Source organism: Macaca thibetana, chromosome 14, assembly GCF_024542745.1.
Source record: "Macaca thibetana thibetana isolate TM-01 chromosome 14, ASM2454274v1, whole genome shotgun sequence".
NCBI classification, from domain to species: domain Eukaryota; kingdom Metazoa; phylum Chordata; class Mammalia; order Primates; family Cercopithecidae; genus Macaca; species Macaca thibetana.
The window spans coordinates 106,333,922-106,358,479 of record NC_065591.1 but is presented as its reverse complement, the minus strand read 5'-3'; the positions used below and the strand labels follow the sequence as shown (position 1 = coordinate 106,358,479).

The following is a 24,558-nucleotide window of genomic DNA, read 5'->3' as shown; positions in this document are numbered from 1 at the left end:
ACCCAGTCAACATTACATTTCATTGTTACTTCTCTTTAGGCTTTCCTTGTTTTTGATGACATTGACAGTTTTAAGGAACAGTGGTCTGGTATTTTGTAGACTGTCCTTCCATGTTCATTTGTGTGTTGTTTTTCTCATGGTTAAAAAGAGTTCATGGGTTTAGGGAAGGAAGAGCACAGAGCTAAGTGGTCTTCCACTCATCACATCACATCAAGGATGCATGCCGTCAATATGACATCACTGATGATGTCAATCTTGATCACTTGGCTGAGCTGATGTTCGTCAGGTTTCTCCACAGTAAGATTACTCTTCCTTCTGCCCCACCCTGCTCTTTACTGTACTCTTCCTAAAGAGGTCACTAGTTCAATTCCACACTTAAGGATTGGGCAGTTCTGTTCCATCTCCTTGAGTGGGGAGAATCTACATACATTATCTGGAATTCTTCTGTACAAGAGATTTGCCTATTATCCCTCACATATTTGTTTATTCAATAATTCATTTACATCAGTGTGAATTCATAGATATTTATTTCATACTTTGAGACATAATCTAACAGTACATTATTTTGTTACTCAAACTGTTCTACTTTGGCCATTAGCTCTTTCCATTGGTTCCTGTGTTCCTTTGTTTGTTTGCTTCTTTTGAGCATTTCTTGCTTTCCAACACTATAAGATGCTTTAGGCTCATCTTGTATATTCCCTACCCCAGCCCTAGAATCAGCCATTTATCCAAGGAGCCCTGATTCCTTTTACTGGAGAATGGTATTGGAAACAAAGATCTAGACACTGGCTTTGTTTGTTACAATTGGGGTGTCTTTGCTTCTAGGCCCTCTCAGAAGACAGTGCTCAGAAATACTGGCCAGGCATGGTGCCCCATGCCCATAATCCTAGCACTTTGCGGGGTTGAGATGGGAGGACTGTTTGAGACCAGGAATTCGAGATCAGTCTGGTCAACATAGCAAGACCCCATCTCTAAAAAAAAGAAAAGAAAAAGAAAAAAAAGAAATATATGTATGATACTAGCCAGTAATACATGCATATCTATAATTATACATAAAATATCTGTTTCAATCTATATTAAGCTAAACATGGGCTCATACTGATATTTCTCTCATCCATCACTACACAGTTCACACACTAGTCTTTACCTACCACATCGATAATGAGGAATCTGGTTCCCACCATCTGTCATCTATTTATTTATTTATATGTTCACCCCCCAGCATACACACACAATGGTTTCAGAACTGTTAACTGAGAGTACAGTGTTTATAAGCAGTTCTTTTTGTCTTTCGTCTTACAGACTCTATTAATTTCCAAAGCAGCTTAGGTCAGCAGCTTTCTCCAGCAAGGTTATGTCATACATTTGTAACACAGTTAAATTTGTAATACAGTTAAAACACTGTGTTCTACCCTTTAGTCCCTCAATCTCCTAATTGATTTTTTTATCTTGCATACATTAAGATTCACTCACCCAGGGACAGTGGCTCACGCCTGCAATCTCAGCACTTTGGGAGGCCAAGGTGGGTGGATTGCGAAGTCAAGATATCAAGACCATCCTGGTCAACATGGTGAAACTCCATCTCTATTTAAAAAATACAAAAATTAGCTGGCGTGGTGGTGCACCCCTGTAGTCTCAGCTACTTGGGAGAGTGAGGTAGGAGAATTGCTTCAACACAGAAGGCGGAGGTTACAGTGAGCCGAGATCACGCCACTGCTCTCCAGCCTGGCGACAGAGCAAGACTCTGTCTTAAAACAAACAAACAAACAAACAAACAAACAAAAAAAGATCCACTCTTTGTGTTATAAGATTCAAAGAACTTCTGCAGTTTCATGTATACACAACAGTATCATACACAGTAATTTCACTGACCTAAAAAGTCCCCCTATTCAACTCTCTCCCCTCCCCAAACGTCTGGCAACCATTGATTAGTTTTTGATCTCTATAGAACCACCTTTTTCCAGAATGTCATAGTAATGCAATCATACAGTGCATAGCCTTTTCAGATGGGCTTCTTTCTCTTAGTATTATGCATTTAAGATTCACCTACATTGTTGCATGAATTGATAGCTCATTTTTCTTATTGCTAAATATTATCCCACTATATCAATGTACTACAATTTATCTATATTCACCTACTGAAGACCTCTTGGTTGCTTCCAGTTTTGGGCAACTATGATCAAAGCTGCTATAAACATTCAGGTGCAGGTATTTGTGTGGACATAAGCATTCAAATCAACTGGATACGTACACAGGGAAAAATTGCTATATTGAATGGTAAGACTATGTTTAGCTTTATAAGATATTATCAAAGTGTCTTTCAAAGTAGCTGTGCCATTTTGGATTCCCCCAGCAATGAGTGAGAATCCTACTGCTCTACATCCTCACCAGCAACTGGTATTGTCAGGTTTTTTATTTTTTAGTTTTAGCCATTCTAATTGATATGTAATAGTATTTCATTGCTGTTTTGTCTCCCTGACAAATAAAATTGAGTGTCTTTTTTATATATTTAGTTATAATTTGTGTATCTTCTTTGGTGAGGTGTCCATTCAGATCTTTTGCACATTTTAAAATTGTTTTGTCCTATTGTTGAGTTTTAAGAGTTCTTTGTATATTCTAGATGAAGTCCTTTACCAGATCAGTGCTTTGAAAATATATTCTCACCCTCTATGGCTTATCTCTGCATCCTCTTAACAGTGTCTTTCACAGGGCAGAAGCTTTAATTTTTAGTAAAAGCTAACTTACCAGTATTTCTTTCATGGATTGTGCTTTTTATATTATTTCTAAAACTTCATCAACAGCTCAAGTTCACACAGATTTTCATGCATGTTTTCTTCCAGAAATTTTAGATTTTATATTTAGGTCTGTGATCCATTTAGAGTTAACTTTTCTGTCAATTGTGAGATCTGTGTCTAGGCTTATTTGTTTAGTATGAACGTCTAATTGTTCCAGCACTATTTGTTGAAAAGACTCATTTTTCCATTAAATTGCCTTTGTGCCTTTGTCAAAAATCAGTTGATAATATTTGTATATGTTTATTTATTAGCTACTATGTTCACTTGATTAATGTGTTCATTCTTTCACCAATACTGCATTGTCTTGATAACGGCAGCTTTGTAGTAAGCCTTGAAGTGGGACAATGAGATTCTTCCAATTTTGTTCTTCTTTCTCAGAATTGGGTTAGTTATTTTGCTTCCTTTACCTTTCCATATAAAATTCAGTCAGTTTGTTGATGGCTACAAAAAAATTGCTGGGATTTTTATTGAAATGGTATTGAATCAATAAATCAAATTGGGAAGAACTGACATTTTAACAATATTTAGTCTGTCCAATCCATAAACATGGAATATCTCCCCATTTATTTAGATTTTTAAAAATGTCTTCCATTAATGTTTCATAGCTTTCTACATATAGATCCTGCATATATTTTGTTAGATTTATACTTACGTACTTCACTTTTTTGGTGCTATTGTAAATGGCTTTCTTTTTTGTAATTTCAAATTCCAATTGTTAATTGCTAGTATACAGGAAAACAATTAAATGTTATATATTGACCTTGTTTCCTGAAACCTTGCTATATTTACTTAGTAGTTCCAAGAACTTTCCGTAGATTCTTTGGGTAGATTCTATATAGACAGTCATGTAATTTGTTAATAAAAACAGCTTTACTTTTTCCTTTCCAATATATATTTCTCTTATTTTTCCTTCTTGTTTTATTGCACTGACTATGACTTCCACTACATTGTTGAATAGGAGTGGTGAAAGAGGACATTCTTGACTGGTCCCAATCTTGGGGAGGTGTTTAATCTCTCATTATTAAGTACCATTCTTCTTTTATGAAAAATCTTTCTGAATCTGTGTTGTAAGTCTGTCTCTTATGTAAGCCACAGTGTTGGATTTGGCTTTGTTAACCAATCTAAAAAGACTTTTTTTTTTTTTAAACAGGGTCTCTCTCTGTACCCCAGGCTGGAGTGTAGTGGCATAAACATGGCTTCCTGGGCTCAAGTCATCTCCCTGCCTCAGCCTCTTGAATGGCTGGGGCTACAGGCACACACCACCACATCTGGCTAATATATAATGTATATAATTATATATAATTAAGAGTCTTGCTCTGTCGCCCAGGCTAGAGTGCATGGAATGCAATGGTGCAATCTTGGCTCACTGCAACCTCCGCCTCCCAGGTTCAAGCAATTCTCCTGCCTCAGCCTCCCGAGTAGCTGGGATTACAGCTGCCCGCCACCATGCCCAACTAATTTTTGTATTTTTAGTAGAGACAGAGTTTCATCATGTTGGCCAGGATGTCCTCAAACTCCTGACCTCAAGTGATCTGCCCGCCTCAGCCTCCCAAAGCGAATTATTTATGTATTTTGTAGAGACAGAGTCTTGCCATATTGCCCAGGCTAGTCTCAAACTCCTGGCCTTAAGTGATCCTCCTGCCTCAACCTCCCAAAGTACTGGGATTATAGGCATAAGCCACTGTACCTGACCTGAAAATATACTTTAATTGGTGAGATAAGCTAATTTATATTTATTGATGTGGTAAACATGTTTGGTGTCAGTATGACATATTGTTTTACGTTATAATCATATATATTCATGTCTTTATAGGGTCTAGTTTATTTGCTTGATTTTTTACTGTTATTTAGTGAAATTTATATTTTTGTTCTAATGATTATGTCTATTTTAATCCATTTATATAACCCTTCTTTACTTTTTTTCTTGGTAAATGACTATTGCTTCCCTCTAATGAGCAATATTGAAAGTAACTATAAACCTCTTTTGCCCCAACTCTCCCTTTTCCTCAATATCTGATTTGAAGTAATGTCCTTTTACTTCGGTTAATAACTATAAGGCAAACAACAAGCTAATTCTACTTTTCATAGCTCTCCCCACTCCCCCACCAATTTTTTATAGTTGTACTATATCTACATTGTCAGAGCACACAACCATTGCATACTATTCTCTATTCCTTGTAAGCATAATTTAGACTTATTTCTGTAAGTAAATATATGATGCATTCTTACCATAAATCCTTATATCAAACTTTTCAATTACGTTGGTTGTTTAATGTTCATGCTGTTTAGTAGATTCCTTAGGAAGGATCTGGGCAAAATAGTCCCTGAATTCTAATGTTTTCATTAGAATTTGCCTGTGGTTCTTATAATGAAAGGTCAGTTTGTCTTCTTATAAAATTTCTGGCTCATATTTTCTTTCCTTGATTTTCTTAAACATTTTACTCTACTAAATTTTGACAAAATATTGATGTTACAAAGTAAAGAAAATAGAATTTAAGAAAAGACATAAATAAGGATAAAGTGAGATGCTACATAAGGAACAATTTACAAAGAAGATATAATAATAATAAATGTGAATGGCCCTAGCAAAAAATCTCAACATACATAAATGGGAACAGTCAGAATCACAAGCTAAAATTGATATAGCCACAGCTATAGTGGGAATTTTTATTAGGCCTCTTTCAGAAACTTATAAATCAAAAAGACCTTAACTTAGTAAATGGAGACAAGGTCTAAACACAATTGATAAACATAAACTTGATCTAACAGATAAACACTGAAAAGCAGGGGGACAGTTTAGCGTAGTGAATTAAGAGATATATTTTTATCTCAGATATTGTTTGTTCTTTTGTAAAATTTGTTTGGTTCTTTCTGAGGACTAAGCTCTGATTTTTTTATCTTGCTCAAATTCTTTTTTTTTTTTTTTTTTTTTTTCAGTGTTTGAGAAACAAGCTTTAATCTATATTTTTTCTTTTTTTTTTTTTAATTTATTTATTATTATTATACTTTAAGTTGTAGGGTACATGTGCATAACATGCAGGTTTGTTACATATGTATACTTGTGCCATGTTGGTGTGCTGCACCCATCAACTCATCATTTACATCAGGTATAACTCCCAATGCAATCCCTCCCCCCTCCCCTCTCCCCATGATAGGCCCCTGTGTGTGATGTTCCCCTTCCTGAGTCCAAGTGATCTTATTGTTCAGTTCCCACCTATGAGTGAGAACATGCGGTGTTTGGTTTTCTGTTCTTGTGATAGTTTGCTAAGAATGATGGTTTCCAGCTGCATCCATGTCCCTACAAAGGACGCAAACTCATCCTTTTTGATGGCTGCATAGTATTCCATGGTGTATATGTGCCACATTTTCTTAATCCAATCTGTCACTGATGGACATTTGGGTTGATTCCAAGTCTTTGCTATTGTGAATAGTGCTGCAATAAACATACGTGTGCATGTGTCTTTATAGCAGCATAATTTATAATCCTTTGGGTATATACCCAGTAATGGGATGGCTGGGTCATATGGTACATCTAGTTCTAGATCCTTGAGGAATCGCCATACTGTTTTCCATAATGGTTGAACTAGTTTACAATCCCACCAACAGTGTAAAAGTGTTCCTATTTCTCCACATCCTCTCCAGCACCTGTTGTTTCCTGACTTTTTAATGATTGCCATTCTAACTGGTGTGAGATGGTATCTCATTGTGGTTTTGATTTGCATTTCTCTGATGGCCAGTGATGATGAGCATTTTTTCATGTGTCCGTTGGCTGTATGAATGTCTTCTTTTGAGAAATGTCTGTTCATATCCTTTGCCCACTTTTTGATGGGGTTGTTTGTTTTTTTCTTGTAAATTTGTTTGAGTTCTTTGTAGGTTCTGGATATTAGCCCTTTGTCAGATGAGTAGATTGCAAAAATTTTCTCCCATTCTGTAGGTTGCCTGTTCACTCTGATGGTAGTTTCTTTTGCTGTGCAGAAGCTCTTTAATTTAATGAGATCCCATTTGTCAATTTTGGCTTTTGCTGCCGTTGCTTTTAGTGTTTTAGACATGAAGTCTTTGCCCATGCCTATGTCCTGAATGGTACTACCTAGGTTTTCCTCTAGGATTTTTATGGTATTAGGTCTAACATTTAAGTCTCTAATCCATCTTGAATTAATTTTCGTATAAGGAGTAAGGAAAGGATCCAGTTTCAGCTTTCTACTTATGGCTAGCCAATTTTCCCAGCACCATTTATTAAATAGGGAATCCTTTCCCCATTTCTTGTTTCTCTCAGGTTTGTCAAAGATCACATGGCTGTAGATGTGTGGTATTATTTCTGAGGACTCTGTTCTGTTCCATTGGTCTATATCTCTGTTTTGGTACCAGTACCATGCTGTTTTGGTTACTGTAGCCTTGTAGTATAGTTTGAAGTCAGGTAGCGTGATGCCTCCAGCTTTGTTCTTTTGACTTAGGATTGTCTTGGAGATGCGGGCTCTTTTTTGGTTCCATATGAACTTTAAAGCAGTTTTTTCCAATTCTGTGAAGAAACTCATTGGTAGCTTGATGGGGATGGCATTGAATCTATAAATTACCTTGGGCAGTATGGCCGTTTTCACGATATTGATTCTTCCTATCCATGAGCATGGTTATCTTGCTCAAATTCTTCTATTAATTCCAGGTCTTTAGACAAACTCAACCAATTGTCAATCCGAAAATGATTAAATTTACTTAGAGCCTGGAAGCATCATCCCCCCGACTTCAAATTGTCCTGCCTTACTGGAACAAACCAATGTATTTTTCAAATGTATTTGATTGATGTCTCATGCCTCCCCTAAATATATATAACCAAGCTGAACCCCAACCGCCTTGGGCACATGTTCTCAGGACCTCCTGAGGGCTGTGTCACATGGTCACTCAGATTTGGCTCAGAATAAAGCTATTCAAATATTTTACAGAGTTTGACTCTTTTCATCAACATTTCTAAATATTTCTCCATCCTTGCTGAGATTTCTTATCTTCCATTCGTTACAACATATTTTCTTTTACCTCACTGAGCATAGTTATAATAGCTGTTTCAAAGTCCTTATCTGATCAGGCCAACATCTATGTTTTCTCAGGGTTGGTTTCCATTAATTGTCTTATCTTTTGCAAAGGACTGCATTTTTCTGGTTCCTCCTATGCTGAGTAATTTTGAATTGTGTCCTGGACATTGTGACTGTTACATTGTGGAGATCACGGATTCTGTTTTACTCCTCAGAATAATGTCGATGTTTTTGTTGTGGCAGGCAATCGATTAACTTGGTTCAACTCAAACTGCAAACTGACCCAACCTGTGGTTATAAGTAACTCACATCTCAGTTGAGTTCTGACTAGCTGCAGACTGCTTTGTGTCTACCCCATAGGTGTGCTTCAGGGGTCAGCTAGAGATCTAAGCAAAGTTCATACTCAGAAATTGGGGCATGACCTTCTCTGTCTCTCTGTGTCTAGGATTTCCCCCTCCTTCCAGTGACTGTGTTACTGCAGACTCTGCTCTCAGGTTGTTGAAGCCAAAAAAAAAAAAAAAAAGATGGCTTTCTATTTCTATTGTGTTTTAGCTACTCTCTTAGTGGACTGCCCTCAGGTTAACACATCAAAAACAGGAAACTTACCTCCTGTTAATGGCACCTTCTTCCAAGTTTCATCTTCCCACCAAAACTTGCCTGCTTTTGTTCACTGTCTTTAGCTTTCAGGTACTTGTTTTTGGCATTTCGTTCAGAGTTGAACATTGCTGTCTGAAAGAGAGCCAGAAGTTACTTGGTCATATATGAAACAGAACTCTTTTGTTACACTTAAACGAAAATTATTTCCCACCCATACTCTCCTTCCTCTTTTCCCAATACGTACCTACCATTCCATACTAGTTATTTCTCAGAGTGTTTCAGTTCTTATTCAATACGTGTATTTATGTATATATGTGGACTAGGATGATATATAGTTACGAGTTAGTGTTTATATTTATTTTAACTTACATAAATACTTTAATTTTTTCATTCAAAATAGCATTTTGAAATCTAATCATGTTGCTATATGTAAATGTACTTCATGATGTCTGAGAACTGCATGTATTTCATTCTATGAATATACAAAGTTTAATTTATTCAGTCTCCTAAATAAATTGGATTAGCCGGCCGGGTATGGTGGCTCACACCTGTAATCCCAGCACTTTGGGAGGCCGAGGCAGGCAGATCACTTGAGGTCAGGAGTTTGAGGCCAGCCTGGCCAACATGGTGAAACCCTGCCTCTACTAAAAATACAAAAAATTAGTTGGGCATGGTGGCTGGCGTCTGTAATCCCAGCTATTCAGGAGGCTAAGGCAAGAGAATCACTTTGGAGGTCTTATTTAAGAAATACTTGCTGATGTGAGGTCATAAGGAAATTATAAATTTCTTTATATTGAACTTTTAGTTACAATATTCCTATTTAGGCCTTTAATTCATTTGGATCTTTAGTATGTCATGTGATAAGAATCTTTGGGTTTTTTTTCAATATAGTGAAACCAGTTTCTTGATACAATTTATTAAATATAATTTTCTGATTTCTGATGTTACCATTAATCTATAATAAACTTCAAGTCTGCTTCGAAGGTGTCCACTCCTTTTGATTGGTTTATTTGATTGATATTGCACTTTATAATTCTATTTTCTTTTGATAATTTACACTAGGGCTAATATTTTTTAAATAGTTACGATTTATAGACAATTATATTCCCTAAAATTTTAGAATTAATCAGATTCCATCTTCCACCTTAAGAATTTGATTAGAAATAAAGAAAATTTTTAAATTTTTTGAGAGAGAATTAACAACTTTAACAAATTAAGCCTTACTACATTTCAAAGTGCTACATCTTTTCATTCATTCAGGCATTTTAAAAATATCCTTAAAAGAGTTTTCAAAATACCTCCATTAAGGACAGAGCTTCTTCAATTGTATTTTCTATAACTGAAATGCTTTTGAGTTTGTGAGTTTGTTTTGCATTCCACTCCTTGCTGACTATCTTCATGCTAATAATTTGCTAACTCTGGTTTCTTTGTAGACAGTCACAACACCTACAAAAAACAAAGAAAAGAAGGGAAAAAAGTCGCTTCTCCCCCATCAGTCTCATACCTTGGATTTTTGTTTGTTTGCTTTATTTTGTTGTTCAGGACTTCTAACATTATGTTGAACATTAATTGAGTCAATGGTGGCTAACGTCCTTGTCTCCTTGATTTTTAAAATGTTTAAGGTTTCCTATTACTGAATTTTAATGCTAAGTAAATGTTGAAATACATCAAATGCTTTTATTGCAACTGCAATCCCAATCAGATAAGCCTGAGAACAGTGAAAAATCATAAGATTTTGTCTTTAGTCTATTAATATATAAATGATACAACAAGATTTTTCACTCTAGAACCATTTTTACAACCCTGAATTCACCCATAATCAACCATGACAAATGCACCCACATCTGTATACATTTATCTAATCTACCTATATACTTTCGTATGTATATACATATATGCACATACACACAGAGAGAAAGAGACAGAGAATTTAAAAATCATGTCCATGAATAAAATGGGCCTGTGTTTTTCTTGTATCATACTTACCTAGTTTTAGTATAAAATATATTCCAAGCTCATAAAATTGATTGGATTGTTTTTCCTTGTTATATAAGTTAGGGATATCTATACTCGCCAATAAAAGCATCTCAGCCTGTGACTTGCGGAGGTGGGAAAAATAGAAAAAAGTTTATCATCATGATGATTATATTCTTATTCGTACTGTTATTTATATATTACATGATTATTTTCTATTCCATTTTTAAATTGTATTTTTATCTATTTTATAATGTAAGATTTTTATATTTTCCAGAGATCTACAAAAAGGTTCTTTTGGGGGATTTCATTTATTTGCATCTCTATTTCTTGGCTGGCATTGCCAATGATTTGTCTTTTGGCTTTGCCAAGGTTTTTTTCAAAACTTCAACTTGGGTTCTGTTCATCTTTTTTAAATGATATCTCATTGTCTTGTTTCTCCTCTCCTTTGGCTTATTCTGCCACTTTGTTACCAATCACAAGGGTTTTACTGCCTGATGCAGGGGTGCGGTGCAGCCAGGCCTGAATTTTTTTCAAAGCTTTATATGTGTTCTAAAGTGTGAGAGGGGTTGACAACTACTGGTCTACAATCATTCTTCTCAAATCTATCTGATCCTAAGATTGCTTTTGAGGCTTTTGGAAAACATATACTCCTGGACAACATAATGTAGTGATTATGACTCAGTTGATCTAGACTGAAGCCTAAGAGTTTGTATTTTTTTAAAAAACTTGGCAGGTGTTTCTGACTACCAGCAAGATTTGAAAATCACTGAATTTGAGTGCCTATAAAACACTGTATAGTGCCAAAAGCATAAGTGACCTCTGAGGTTGTAGTGATTTCTAAGGTAGAAGTTAAGAGATGTTTAGGTGGTTTGGGGGAATTCGGGGGTTACTCAGCAATCCAGGAAGAGGAGAAAGTATTAGTAAAGAGCAAGAGCTGAAAAAAAGGAAGCTCAGCTCCTAAAAATAAAAGAAGTCTTATCAAGACATCAAAAGCAAGGAAGAGAATAGCAAGAACTAGAGTTAAAAATAGGCCACAGACAAAGCCATATTACAAATGGACTTTTACCCAAGAATTACAAGAAGCCATTGAAAGGGTTTAAGCAGGGAGATGATACAAATAGAGTTTTACTTTAAAACGACTGGTTTAGCTACAGAAGAGGAAATTAAATGGAGGGAAAGCAGGACTGTCTTCCTTGAAGTCTGAAGACAGTCATCATCCTTCGGGTGGCCACTATAATCCAGGAGATAAATGATGGTGGCTTGAACTATAATACATTTGGAGAGAAAAGGACTACTAGGCATGACTAAAAGATATAGATGTTACTGGATGTAAGGCATATATGAAAACAAAGAGTAAACTTATCATCACCAGTTTATTGCTCATAATTATTCTCTGAGCTATATATTTTGGATCGAATATATCTACAACTGTTCAGACATTCTCTAAAATATTGAGGTAAAAGTGTAAATGCTTATATGTTATACAAAATTGTCACAGTTTAAATAATATTGATAATAATATATAATAATACTATATCATCATCATCATCATAATATCTCATTTCCTTGTTTCTCTTCTCTTTTGGTTTACTCTGCCACTTTGTTACCAAATATTCAATTTGGTAACAAATTGAATTCAATTATACAAATATTCACTGTAAACAAATATTCAAACTCATAATAAGTGAAAATGACTAGACAGATTAATTCCATAGTATATCACAATCCTTGTCATTTCAGCTTTGGTCTACTCTAAACTTATCCATCTCCATCCATTACTGGAACAACTCCACAAAGTCCGTATTCCCTAAAACATCACCGATACCAGTAAAGTCACTAACAGAGACTGAACTCAGAATAAAGGAAATCATAGAGAAACTAGATCAGCAGATCCCACCCAGACCTTTCACCCATGTGAACACTACCACCAGTGCCACACACAGCATAGCCACCATCCTCAACCCTCAAGATACGTACTGCAGGGGGGATCAGCTGGACATCCTTCTGGAAGTGAGGGACCACCTGGGACACAGGAAGCAATATGGTGGGGATTTCCTGAGGGCCAGGATGTCCTCCCCAGTCCTGATGGCAGGTGCTTCGGGAAAGGTGACTGACTTCAACAATGGCACCTACCTCGTCAGCTTCACTCTGTTCTGGGAGGGCCAGGTCTCCCTGTCTCTGCTGCTCATCCATCCCAGTGAAGGGGCATCGGCTCTCTGGAGGGCAAGGAACCAAGGCTATAATAAAATTATTTTCAAAGGTAAATTTGTTAATGGCACCTCTCATGTCTTCACTGAATGTGGCCTGACCCTAAACTCAAGTGCTGAACTCTGTGAATATCTGGATAACAGAGACCAAGAAGCCTTCTATTGTGTGAAGCCTCAACACATGCCCTGTGAGGCTCTGACCCACATGACCACCCAGAATAGAGAGATATCTTATCTTACAGACAAGGAAAAGAGCCTTTTCCACAGGTGAGTCTACTTTTCATCTATACTGAGAAGTGTTCCCTGAAAAGTGCCCCAGTCAGAGCTACATTGCCCATTGCAACATTAAGCATGACTCAGAGCCCTCCTCTACTCAAGGTAAGACATGTGGTGTCTTCATGGGGCCTCTCCTCACCACTCTACGCCAAAGTTTGCATTTTCACTATATTGTCCATTCAGTCATGTGTTTTGCTATAACTGTTCTTCTGTGTGTTCATAGATGTTCCACTGAAAAAAAGATTCCTTGATAAGTGTATGATAACATCCATGTTCCTTCACCTCCCATATCATCTTTTGTTGTTTTTGCTCTTAAATATCTTTGCATTGATCCATTTTCCCCTATGCACAGTGCTGCTATGCAAGTTCAGACCATAATTATCTCATCTAGATTACCCGTACCATCTTCCCAACTGGTCTCTCTCCCAGCAGTCATACCCTCTCTCATCCATTCTCTACACTGAGTGATCTTTCTGAAAAGCCAGTTCCTACTGGTTTTCTCCAGTTGATCCCATGATCAGATATTCCTCCGTATATACCTCTCAGGGTGGAGAAGTCCTTCTTACTCCTTATGTTGTGACCTAGTGATTCCTGCAAACCCCTAGTTCAACAGACCACCACAAACCGGGGTGGAAGCATGTTTCTTCTATCAATCATGGCTGCAACAATGCCAAGCTCTTCTCCCCCGACTCACAAACAGATGCTCACTTCCTGGTTTCCCTGTTATCCACTAACCTGAAAACCACTTTGTTGATTAGAATGAACCATCAGGGTTGCTACATGGGCCACTTTGAGGATTTGCAAAGGCTAACTATCTGTTATTACAAATCCCAGAACTGTGAGGCAAGCCCTAAGACATCTATCGGTTCCAGAGACTTCTGCTCATTTGCTAACTTTCCGTAAGTCTCACAGGCTCAGTCCATTTCTTTTTCTCTTTCAATTCTGCCAGTACCCTTTTTTTTTTCCCTATGAAGATTTATTTCTCCTAAGCTTGGTGACAGAGTAGAATGCTAGGTTCACAGCTATCCCCTTCTAGCAGTTTTCAAAGTCAAGTTTAGTCTTTTTTCCATAAGCTTTCAAAAAAATATGCTAAGAGTAGGCACACAACATGACAAAATAACATGCATTCCAGAATCTTATCTCATTATCTAAGTTTTGGCTCCTGATCTAGTCCCTGGCTCCCTTCTGAAAAGTAAAAGCACAGTTAAGTTTCTGTTCCTTCCTTTTTATCTCTGATGGTACAGCTCATCAAATCTCTTCCTACCCGTCAACCATCCTTATGCCTAAATCCTAGAAAGGATGAAAACATGCTGATCCTTTCCTTCTCAGGATGGCATGTGGAGAGACATCCATAGTAGGGAATCAGGTACCACTTATATCTGTTATACTTGGCACTTAGGTCCCCATTCTCCCCTTAATCCTTTTCTTCCTTCCTCCACTTACATGGCCATATACAGAGGTTTGAAACAAAGTGTGAGTAAGAGCTTTCAAGCAAGAAGAGAGTCATCTTTCATCAGTTGGAGGAAAGAAATGTAAGGTACATTTATCAACACATCAGATTCAACAATACTTTCTGCCAGTCACTTTCATAGATATTAAGGATACAGCAGTGGACCAGACACATGCATTACCTTCCTTCATAAAGCTTATGATCTTCAGAAAGCAAGTTTGTCGGAAAAGTCAAAGGTAATCATAGCAGGAAATGTGAATTAAAAATGAAGAAGAGGCCCTCCGGTAGAAGGTCTACCTGCCACCCAAAAAGGCTGGATTCCTTGGGTACATGATGGGGAGACAGTAAAGGGATGTAAGCAGTAGTGCAGTTGGATTTGCAATGAGAAAGGGTGCTCTGGCAGTCGGATTGAAAAATTTAGGTGGGATAAAACTGAGACCTGCATGGCCAATTAGAGGCTCACAGTAATCCAAGGAAACTATTCTGCAAACTTGAACAGGAGATGTGGAAGCAGAAAGAGAGAAGAGAACTTGTAAATTAGATAAATATTTTGAATCTAAAATTCCAAGACACAGTGATTACATGTAGCAGATCGGTAGAGCTGCCCTGGACTTCAGGTGCTCTCAGCAGGGTAGAAAGTCTTTCAAAATATTCACTCATTTACAATACCCAATATATCTAAAATTTACAACAATAATAATAGCCTCCAGTTATAGAAAATTAAAATTTTTCCTTCACTCACAAGGAGATGATTCACTTTGATGTTACGTGGGCATAGAGCAGGCTAATTTATTGTTCTTTTTTTTTTTTTTTTTGAAGGTCCAAAGTGGGAGTTGAAATGATGAAGGATCAGAAACACATTGATGTCGCTAATTGTAACAGTAAGTTGGCTCTGTCCTGAGTTGGGTGATGCTCAGAGGAAATTTTATCAGCATTAACCTAAGTAATTGTAGTTCTCCTGGAGCACAATTCCTAGCAGATGTCTACGATGTCAATTATGCTGGACTTTAAAGGGAGAAATTAACTCAAGGAAATGATTTTCAAAATTTTTATAGGAGATGACATCTTGACATATCCAAAAGGAGAAAGCATTAGTATCCTACATTCGTATTTAAACCTGAGAGTTCATCTCCTAGAGTCTAAGGCACTGTGCAAATGTCTTTGAAGGATGGATACCTACAGCTTCAGAGTAGGAACGCTTTCAGTTCTGGTTTCCTAACTCTCCGTTGGCATAACCCCCTAACATTTAGTTGATGCAATTACCAATTTTATATGGAGTTTTCATCTTATTAAATGTTTTAAAGACAAACACAAAGCCATGTTACTTATGAAAGAATATTTATACTACCTTAGCTTTAAGATAACTTTTTATAAAGTCTATCTTAGTTTACTGATAACATCCATCATGATACTTACTTCAACTTATAATAATTTATTGCCATCATTTATTCATTTATTCTGCAAATGTTTATTTATTTTTCCTCACATCATATGGATAATGTGCTGATATCATAACAAGATTTGAGGGAGACACATCTCACACATGAGCATGAAAACTCAATCATCTTGCTTCTGAACTACTAAAGGATCAGCAAACATTTACTGAGCACTGAATAGATATCAGGCATTATGGACAAATGGAGAAAAATAAATGCTCAGTTAGCTTGCAATGTGAAAGACATTCAACCTACGAACTCTATGAAGACAGTAAAGAGGCAAAGGAGCTTATGTTAAAATTGGTATTTGACTGAGTCCTGAAGGATATGTGTAGTCAGAGAATGAAGAGAAACCTCATAAAGATCATGGGTAGTGTTGCTGGATTTAAGCAAATAATAATACAGGGAATCATATGAATATGGGTAATTTCTAATTGCCTGTCATATATACATTGAGAAAAGGGGAAAATATTGCATGGGCCATACTTACACTAAAAAATTATTCCTTGTTAGAAGTCATACAAATTTAATATGGTGTCCTGTATTTTTTATCTAACTCTTTTTATCTGATAATTCCAGTCATGAACTAAGTCATCATGGACTTGTTCAATAGGCCAGTGGGGTGAGCATATTGTGGAATGTAGCAGAGGATAAGCCTAGAAAGAGAAGAAGGACCTAATCATGAAGGTTCTCAAGTGCCATGCTGAGGATTTCAGTGACTATTCAGTAAACTTGAAAGCCACAGAAACCAACTGAGGAAGAAAGTGGTATAATCCACTTTGTGCTTTAAAATGCAAATTCACAATTTAACAAAATGCATGATCTGTAGAAAGACAATTTAAAATGTCACTAAGGAATATAAAACAAAATTCGTATAAATAGAAGCAAAAAACACCGTCTCTGGATGGGATGACTTTATATTTAAAAGAATGTCAGTTGTCTATATATCATTTTCTTATTGCTGCTATAATAAAGTGGCTTTTAAAAACAAAAATATATCATCTTATAGTCTGTAGTCCAGAAGACCAGTGTTGGGCTCATTGAGCTAAGCCCAAGGTAGAGCAGGAGCATGTTCCTTACTGGAGGCTCTAGGGGAGAATCTGTTCCTTTGCTTATTCCAGGTTTTTAAGGCTGCCCACATTCCTTGTACCCCTCTTCCTCTATCTTCAAAGCCACAGCAGAGGGTCAAGTTTTCCTGTCACACCTTTGACCCACTCTTCTGCCTCCCTCTTCCACTTCTGAGGGCCAGTGACATTAGATTGGGCCTACCCATGTAATCCAGGATAGTCTCTCCATCTGAAAGGCCATACCCTAGTCATATCTGGAAAAGGCAACATTGTTGTAGGAATTAAGGGACAGGAGAGACCAATGGATGGAACAGGAGGATTTTATTTAGGTGGCTACCTGTCCAGCAGATTAACATCCAAAGGCTGAGCCCTGAACAAAGACAGGGCTTGACTCTTATACATGTACCTGAAAGGGTATTGGCTAGCTTGAATATACACTTCACTAAATGGTGCAAAACCTACAAGGTGGCCAGCAAGTCTACAGAAGCAGAATAAAGGCAGTTTATCAAACAGTGACAGGTTTTACAACTCAAGCCAGATGTTGCAACTCAGCCATATGTTGTGACCTTCACTGTGCTGCACAGAAGGGAAAAACAGGAACTTACAAAACTCGCAAAGGTAATTGTGAGAATAGTAAGGGGGGAAGGGGGAAGCTGAATGAGAAAAACTTGTTTTTCCCAACCTTGCTTCGGGATGGGAGGGAGAGACTCTGGAGCCCATCCCTTCTGGGACCTGGCTCTGCAGATAATGCTGCCAAAGCCTCGATAGAGCCCTGCCCTTCCCTGGGTCTTGTAGTGGGTCAGCCTAGTACAGGAAAACTTGGTTTTCTTTTTATATCTTCTGCTTCAACATATTCACAGGTTTTAAGAATTAGGATGTGGATATCTTTGGGGGACTATTAGTTTCCCTATCTAATCAAAAATATAATGGAATCTATTTCTCAGTGGGCAGGTCTGTGCAAACCTACTCCCAAACTTTGAGGAAGCTGAGAGGCCAAAGAAGAGTCTGACACATCCAGTTTCTCAGAAAGAAACATTTAGTAGGGACTTACAAGCAGAAGCCATGTTTATGTCTCCATTGGTGAGACAAGATGGTGGATCTCCATACCATTACCCCCAGACCCAGGGCTTACAGAGCATAAGGGAAGGATGGTTCAGATGGGATGTACAGGACAACTGAAGTACAATACCACCAAGGCTGTTTGACCTAAGGGCAAGATTTACCATAAGTACCTGCTGTTGTACAAGAAACAATAGATAAACTGGGGTTAATCAGGAGCCAACATAGCAGATTAGCATCTAAAGTGGAGTTGCTTTTGCTGATATACAGAATCCTGATATTATTACCCACATACTGTTCAAAATGCTCAAGCCTATTCTAAAATTATTAAGTAAAATAAACATGTAACAGTAATCATGAGTGGATTTGTTACAAGTTTGAGACATGGCAAAATGAATACCTGACATAAAGATTACACAACATAGGATTTACAACAATACACTTAAAGGCTATGTTCTCAGCAAAGTGTGCCAGTACATTATTAGGATAAAGAATACTTACTAACTATGAATCTCAAGTTTCCAGGGTCATGGTATTCAATCATCTAGGGTGCAATGCTACCAAGCCTCATAGAAACCCATCAATATCACACTGTAATTCCAACATAATTATAGGATTATACAAACTCCCTTTAGTAAGCCAAATCACCAGGACTTAAGAGCTATTCCAGGTGCACTTTCCAATTCTGCAACCAGCACCGTTTTACCACTTTGTCCATAGGTTACAAATACAACACAACCATGTAATGATGCACAATTCTGTGGACATAGGCAGCCAGAGACTGCAAGGCCTCTGAGGAACTAAGCAAGAGGGTAAAGCAGAGACTGCCGATGGTTCCCCAGTATTCACTGCCTCCTCCTTCTTTAGTAATAGAAACCAGTTTGTGGCTAGACCCATGGCCATCCTTCCTTATATCTAGTTGTGGCCATGACTAAGTTTTTTCCAGGAGTGTGAGTGGGAAACTTCTAAGTCATGCTTTAAAAGCAAAAAAACTTGCCCTCCCTATCCATTTCTTCCCTAACTACTAGCTGAACTTTAGATATAATGTGAGAATGGCAAGACCAGGTTAGACCATGAGATTGAAGCCACATGGTAAGAATGGTATAGCCACAACATAGAAGAAACAAGAGTCCCTAACACCATGCAATGCCATATTAGCCCTGTCCTTCTCACTCCAGGCCTGTTATGTGAGACAGAAATAAACTTTTATTTTTAAGTCATTATTATCTTGGTCTTTCTTACAGCATTCAAACTGGTTTCCTATCTCATACAGAATATAGTATCAGTACAGAAGTCCTGATGTAACAAGTCCTAAAATACAAGGCATTGGCTCAGTGATGGGATGGCAGCATAGATAGTGGCAAGGAAACATGACAGGAGAAATTGGATGACCTTTGTTATGCTATAACAAGACATTTGCTGCACTGCTACCTACTCGTAATGGAAGGCAGACCATGTGCAAACAGAGCCTGAAACTCTAGTGAAACTTCCTGGAATATCTCAGAATATTGGTTTGTAATGGATGTCGCATGTTGCTTTTAGCAAAGTCTAGTTTAAAAAAAAAAAATTGTCAAGCTAGGTGACTAATATACTATTTGAGGTTTTTATTTTTAATGTACCTATTTTAAGCCATTTTTTGAACACGGAAAAATTAAGATTATTCATTCCTTCATTAATGAAACAAAGGTAAAGGATTTTATACAACGGCACCAACTGGCAGACCACTAACATCATTCGGGTAAGAGACAAAGAAGTCACCACAGAATCAGGAAGAAAGGACAGAACGTCAAAGAAAGGATAGAACGTCAAGATTTAGCTAATGACCAAATTTAAGAGAAAAGGAATTAGACGGGAGGCAAGATGACTCAAAATCTCTCAAAAGAATAAGTAGGAATGCCTGAAGCAAAGCTAATGATCAAAGAATAGGACTAGAAAGGGACAGAAAAAGGAAATAGGCATTACAGGAAGAGGAAAAGAGAGCAAGAAAACAAAGGACCAGGAAAGAAGGCTAGATGTCTAACTTACGCCAATAAAATCATTTACAAGTGTCTTTGTTACCAGAGAGTGAAAAAATAGAAGAGAAATGCCAAGTTGGAATGAAGCCTCCTGTCCCTGGTGGTTATACTTTACAAGGAAAATGGATAACAACATTTTGCAACCAGGTTCAGTTAGACACAATTAAGATAAACGGCTGTTTGAAAGGCAAACTCATTTACCTCCTGGGAGATTCTACGCTACGTCAGTGGATCTACTACTTACCCAAAGTTGTAAAAAGTAGGTAGTTACTTTATATTCTCTCAGAAATTCAGGCTGGTTTTAAAGTACTTTTAATGAGGTCTCTATTCTCTGATTTGAGCTATTTTGTTTTTTACTTCATTTAGCTTTCTGGATTTGAGCCTTTAAATTTAAAATGTATTTTATTTCCTCTTTCATAAGAAATGTTGGTCCTCTTTTAAAATTCCAATGAGAACTTTACATTTTTTATTGACATTTTTCATGTATGAACTGCGGGTACCGTACCCTAGAGAGTAGAAAGACTCCAGTGAGCAATTATCTAGGTGGGGTGGGTATTTTAAATGATTGATAGGACATTCTTTTTCATGAATATTAACCATTATCTTCTAATTAAAACATCTATTTATTTTTTTATCAGCACTAAAGTTTTTTGATCTTCATGAAACTGGAATTTTTAAGAAACATTTGCTTCTGGATGCAGAAAGACACACTCAGATTCAATGGAAAAAACATAACTATCCCTTCGTCACTTTGCAGCTCTACTCTCTGATAGATCATGATTATATCCCTCGGGAAATTGACCGGCTATCAGGTGACAAAAACACAGCCATCGTCATCACCTTTGGCCAGCACTTCAGACCATTTCCCATTGACGTTTTTATTCGCAGGGCCATTGGTGTCCGAAAGGCTATTGAAAGACTGTTCCTAAGAAGCCCAACCACTAAAGTGATTATTAAGACAGAAAACATCAGGGAGATGCACATAGACACAGAGAGGCTTGGAGACTTCCATGGTTATATTCAATATCTTATCATGAAGGATATTTTCAAAGACCTCAACGTGGGCATCATTGATGCCTGGGACATGACCATTGCATATGACACTAATACTATCCACCCACCTGATCATGTGATTGGAAATCAGATTAACATGTTCTTAAACTACATTTGCTAAGGGATAAATACTATACAAAATCACTAGGAATCAATCTCAGCACGTAATCCCACATGTATTGTAAAGTCAGTTTTATTCATTTTAGGAACTAAGGAAAATAAATTTAGAAGAATCTTTTTTGGGAGGAAGGCTATGTAAGGACAATGACAACTGATATGGGATGCAAAACCAAGAGAATCAGACATGTAGAATGACTATACCATGCCTGGTTCTGATGCTTCTTTAAAATATTAAAGAAGTTTTTTAAAAGTCATGTTATTAAGCTGATTTGAAAATATCTGTACAAATTCATGATGCTTTCTATTTCCAATATAGATATTTCCTAGCTCTGTCTATTGAAAAGGCCTAGAAGCAATGATAACCCATTAGCAATAATCACTCCGAGCACCCTGACTGTGGTCTCTAAGAACAGAAAACAGGCATCCTTGAAGGAAAGGCTGATTCCAGGACTGGAACAGAAAATATATATACCATGAGCCTGGACATCTTGTTATGCCAGAAAGCAAATAATCAAAGACAAATGGAACCGTATCATGGAACAGAGGAGGTAACCCAAAGGAATCTCTTCCTTGGCCATAGCTAGATTTAGCATCAAAAAGACTAATGACTGCAGTTAATTGAAATACATAATATATAAAATCCATGAGCTCATAATAATACAAAAAGAGACATGCAAGAATAAAAGCAAAATCTCTCATGTGTCATAAGTGGAGTTGGGTAAACCCTTATTTTGAAAATTGGCAACAAAAGGCAAATATGTGAACATTTATCCTCTTTCCTCTTAAAGAGAAAATCAATAACCCTAATAGATAAGGGAAATTTCTTCTTTTTGGAAGAATTACAGCTAATGAATACAGAAAGAATGACAGAATTAGGAAATCACCATTTAAATACTTCTACTTAAATAAGTAAGTAAAGCAGAGATTATCAGTGAATGAACTTTTTTAAAAGTTTGATTGGAACTTTACTATGGATATAGCAGGCTGTCACTTCTGAATCTGCTGCTCAAACTTAGCTTTATTAACAGCAGAACAACCTGTATTATGTCCTACATGATTTGATGCAATGTAAAGTATACAACACCACCTATGAAGCAGTATTCTTGCAATGCTTTTTACTCTAGATCATCTCATCCAATGACTCCAAAATTTTTATTTTCAGCTTTCTAGTCTAATGCCAACTTTACATGAGACATCTCCACTTACACTTGACAGACCTCAAATACAGCATGTTAATGCCAAAAGAAATATCTCCTCTCTACCAAATTTTCACCTCTTTCTGTGTTCCATTTCTTGATCAATGATAATAGTATCCACCCAGTTTTCAAAGCTGGAAAACCATATTTTGTTTAAGTAAACAATTATTGGCATCTATCCTGTGCCACATGCTATGTTAACCAATTTTGATACAAAGGAACAGGGCAAAATGACTATCATCCTCAGTCTTGTGGAGAAGACCAAGGAGGTAGATTCAAAGTAATGCAGTATCACAAGAGTCAAGAAGTTATAGAAACACACCAACAAATAAAACCTGAACTCTGTGATAGAGAGATGCTATCAAGTTTTATAGAGGAAGTATTACCTGGACTCATTCATGAAGAAAGAGAGAGTCAAGTTGACAAGGAAGGAAGGAGAGAGAGAAGTGGGACAAACTTGTTGAAAAAAAGGCTCATTCAGGAAATGGCAAGAATTACAAACCTTTAGTGACACAAAACAATGAGAAAAAAGTGGGGAGGCAGCACCCAAATGATGAAGGATTTATATGACATGCTAAGAAATGTGGGCTTTAATCTTAAAAGTACTGGGGAGTGGTTAAAGAACCATAATACAGACAGGACATGATTAGATCTGCCTTTCAGAAAGAGAAATGAGGCAAGATATTTAGAACTATGGCCAATGTGGCATAACGGAAATAAGATAGAGATTGAGGTCAGACCTGGTTTTGAATTCCAGTGTCTTCATTTGTCAACTCAGCCAATTTAGGAATTTAATCTCTGAACTTCAATTTCCTCAATGTTAAATTCAAAGAATTAAATTAGATGATATATGGAAAATGTTGACCTAGTTCTAACACATGGTATTATTCAATAATTTTTCCCTTGAGGCAGCTCAATTAGAAGTTTCAATGATACCCACAAATTGTACACAAATAACTTGAAGGAGAATCCCAACATTCACTGAAGAAAATAAAGGGGAAGGAAGGTATTGGGGAAAAGGGTAAAATGAATTTAGGTTTTAGTTAAATGAGGTGGAGGTTTCCATACAAATATCAAAATGCAATGTCCTGTAGATAGAATATGAGTCTCAATTCAGGAGCGAGGTCTATAAGAAAGATGCTCAATTTGGAAGTCATCAGTATATATAGGTGGCTGCTAAAAATGAGGAGATGTTAATATTTTCTCACACACAAAGGGAGCTCTTGTACACTCTTGGTGGGATGTAAGCTGGTACAGCCATTATGGAAAACAGTATGGCAGTTCCTCTAAAAACAGAACTACCATATGACCCAGAAATTCCTCTGCTGAGTATCCCAAAGGAAATGAAATCAGCCCTTCATAAAGATATCTGCATTCTCATGCTCATTGCAGCAGTATTCACAATAGCCAAGATACAGAAACAATCTAAATGCCCATCAATAGATGAACAGATAAATAAATTGCAGTATATATGTACATTGGAATATCATTCAGCCTTACAAAAGGAGATGCTGCTATATTTGCAACAACATGGGTGAACCTGGAGGACGTTACGCTAAGTAAAATAACAACATTGAAGAAAAGAAATAATACTGAAAGAAAAATATTGCTTGATCTTACTTATATATGGAACTTAAAAATTACACACAGAAACAGGGTAGAATGGTAGATATCCAGGTTGGGAGGAAGAGAAAACGGGGATATGTAGGTCAAAGGGTACAAACTTGAAGTTGTATTGGATGAATATCTAGAGAGCTAATGTACAGCATGAGGACTATAGTTAATATTGTATATGGAAAATTTGCTGAGAGACTAGATTTTATGTATTCTACCTCAATTAAAAAGGTAATTGTGCAGTGATGAATATGTTAATTTCTTGACTATAGTAATCATTTCCCTATGCATATGTGTATCAAAACATTACACTGTATACCTTAAATGTATGCAATAAAAAATAAAAGATACATACATAAAATTTTTTAAATGTCCGACACACAAGACAAATATGTGTCCAAATACATCAGTCTCTCAAGCCTCTGCACCACTCTACATGCTGCTCCTTCTGACTCGAATGCCCTCCTGCCCCTCCTTCCACCTGTCAAACTCCCAATCACCCTTTAAAACCCAGTTTGAATTTTATTTCTTCTGTGAAGCTTTCCCTGACACCCCCAAAAAGAATAATGTTTCCACAGTGTTTTGTCATTTACTCCATAAAAGAAACAAAAACATGTATTTTAAAAAGTATCTGTCATCTCTAATAGCTTGTAAACATCTTGAGGAAAGAGACTA

General features: G+C 36.9%; 1 protein-coding gene and 1 non-coding gene across 2 annotated transcripts; one reads left to right on the top strand and one right to left on the bottom strand.

Moving 5' to 3' along the window:
• The first annotated feature begins 2,175 nt into the window (after nucleotides 1-2,175).
• On the top strand, nucleotides 2,176-21,312 carry NXPE1 (neurexophilin and PC-esterase domain family member 1). Its single transcript, XM_050759272.1, has 5 exons — nucleotides 2,176-2,208; nucleotides 12,131-12,864; nucleotides 15,143-15,204; nucleotides 19,947-20,159; nucleotides 20,539-21,312. Exons 1-5 carry the CDS (start codon nucleotides 2,176-2,178, stop codon nucleotides 21,072-21,074), a joined length of 1,578 nt encoding a protein of 525 aa, XP_050615229.1. The 3' UTR covers nucleotides 21,075-21,312.
• On the bottom strand, nucleotides 15,809-15,912 carry LOC126936733 (small nucleolar RNA U13). The gene has a single exon (XR_007719550.1). It is a non-coding gene; the product is annotated as a small nucleolar RNA U13 (small nucleolar RNA).
• Nucleotides 21,313-24,558: the final 3,246 nt, after the last annotated feature.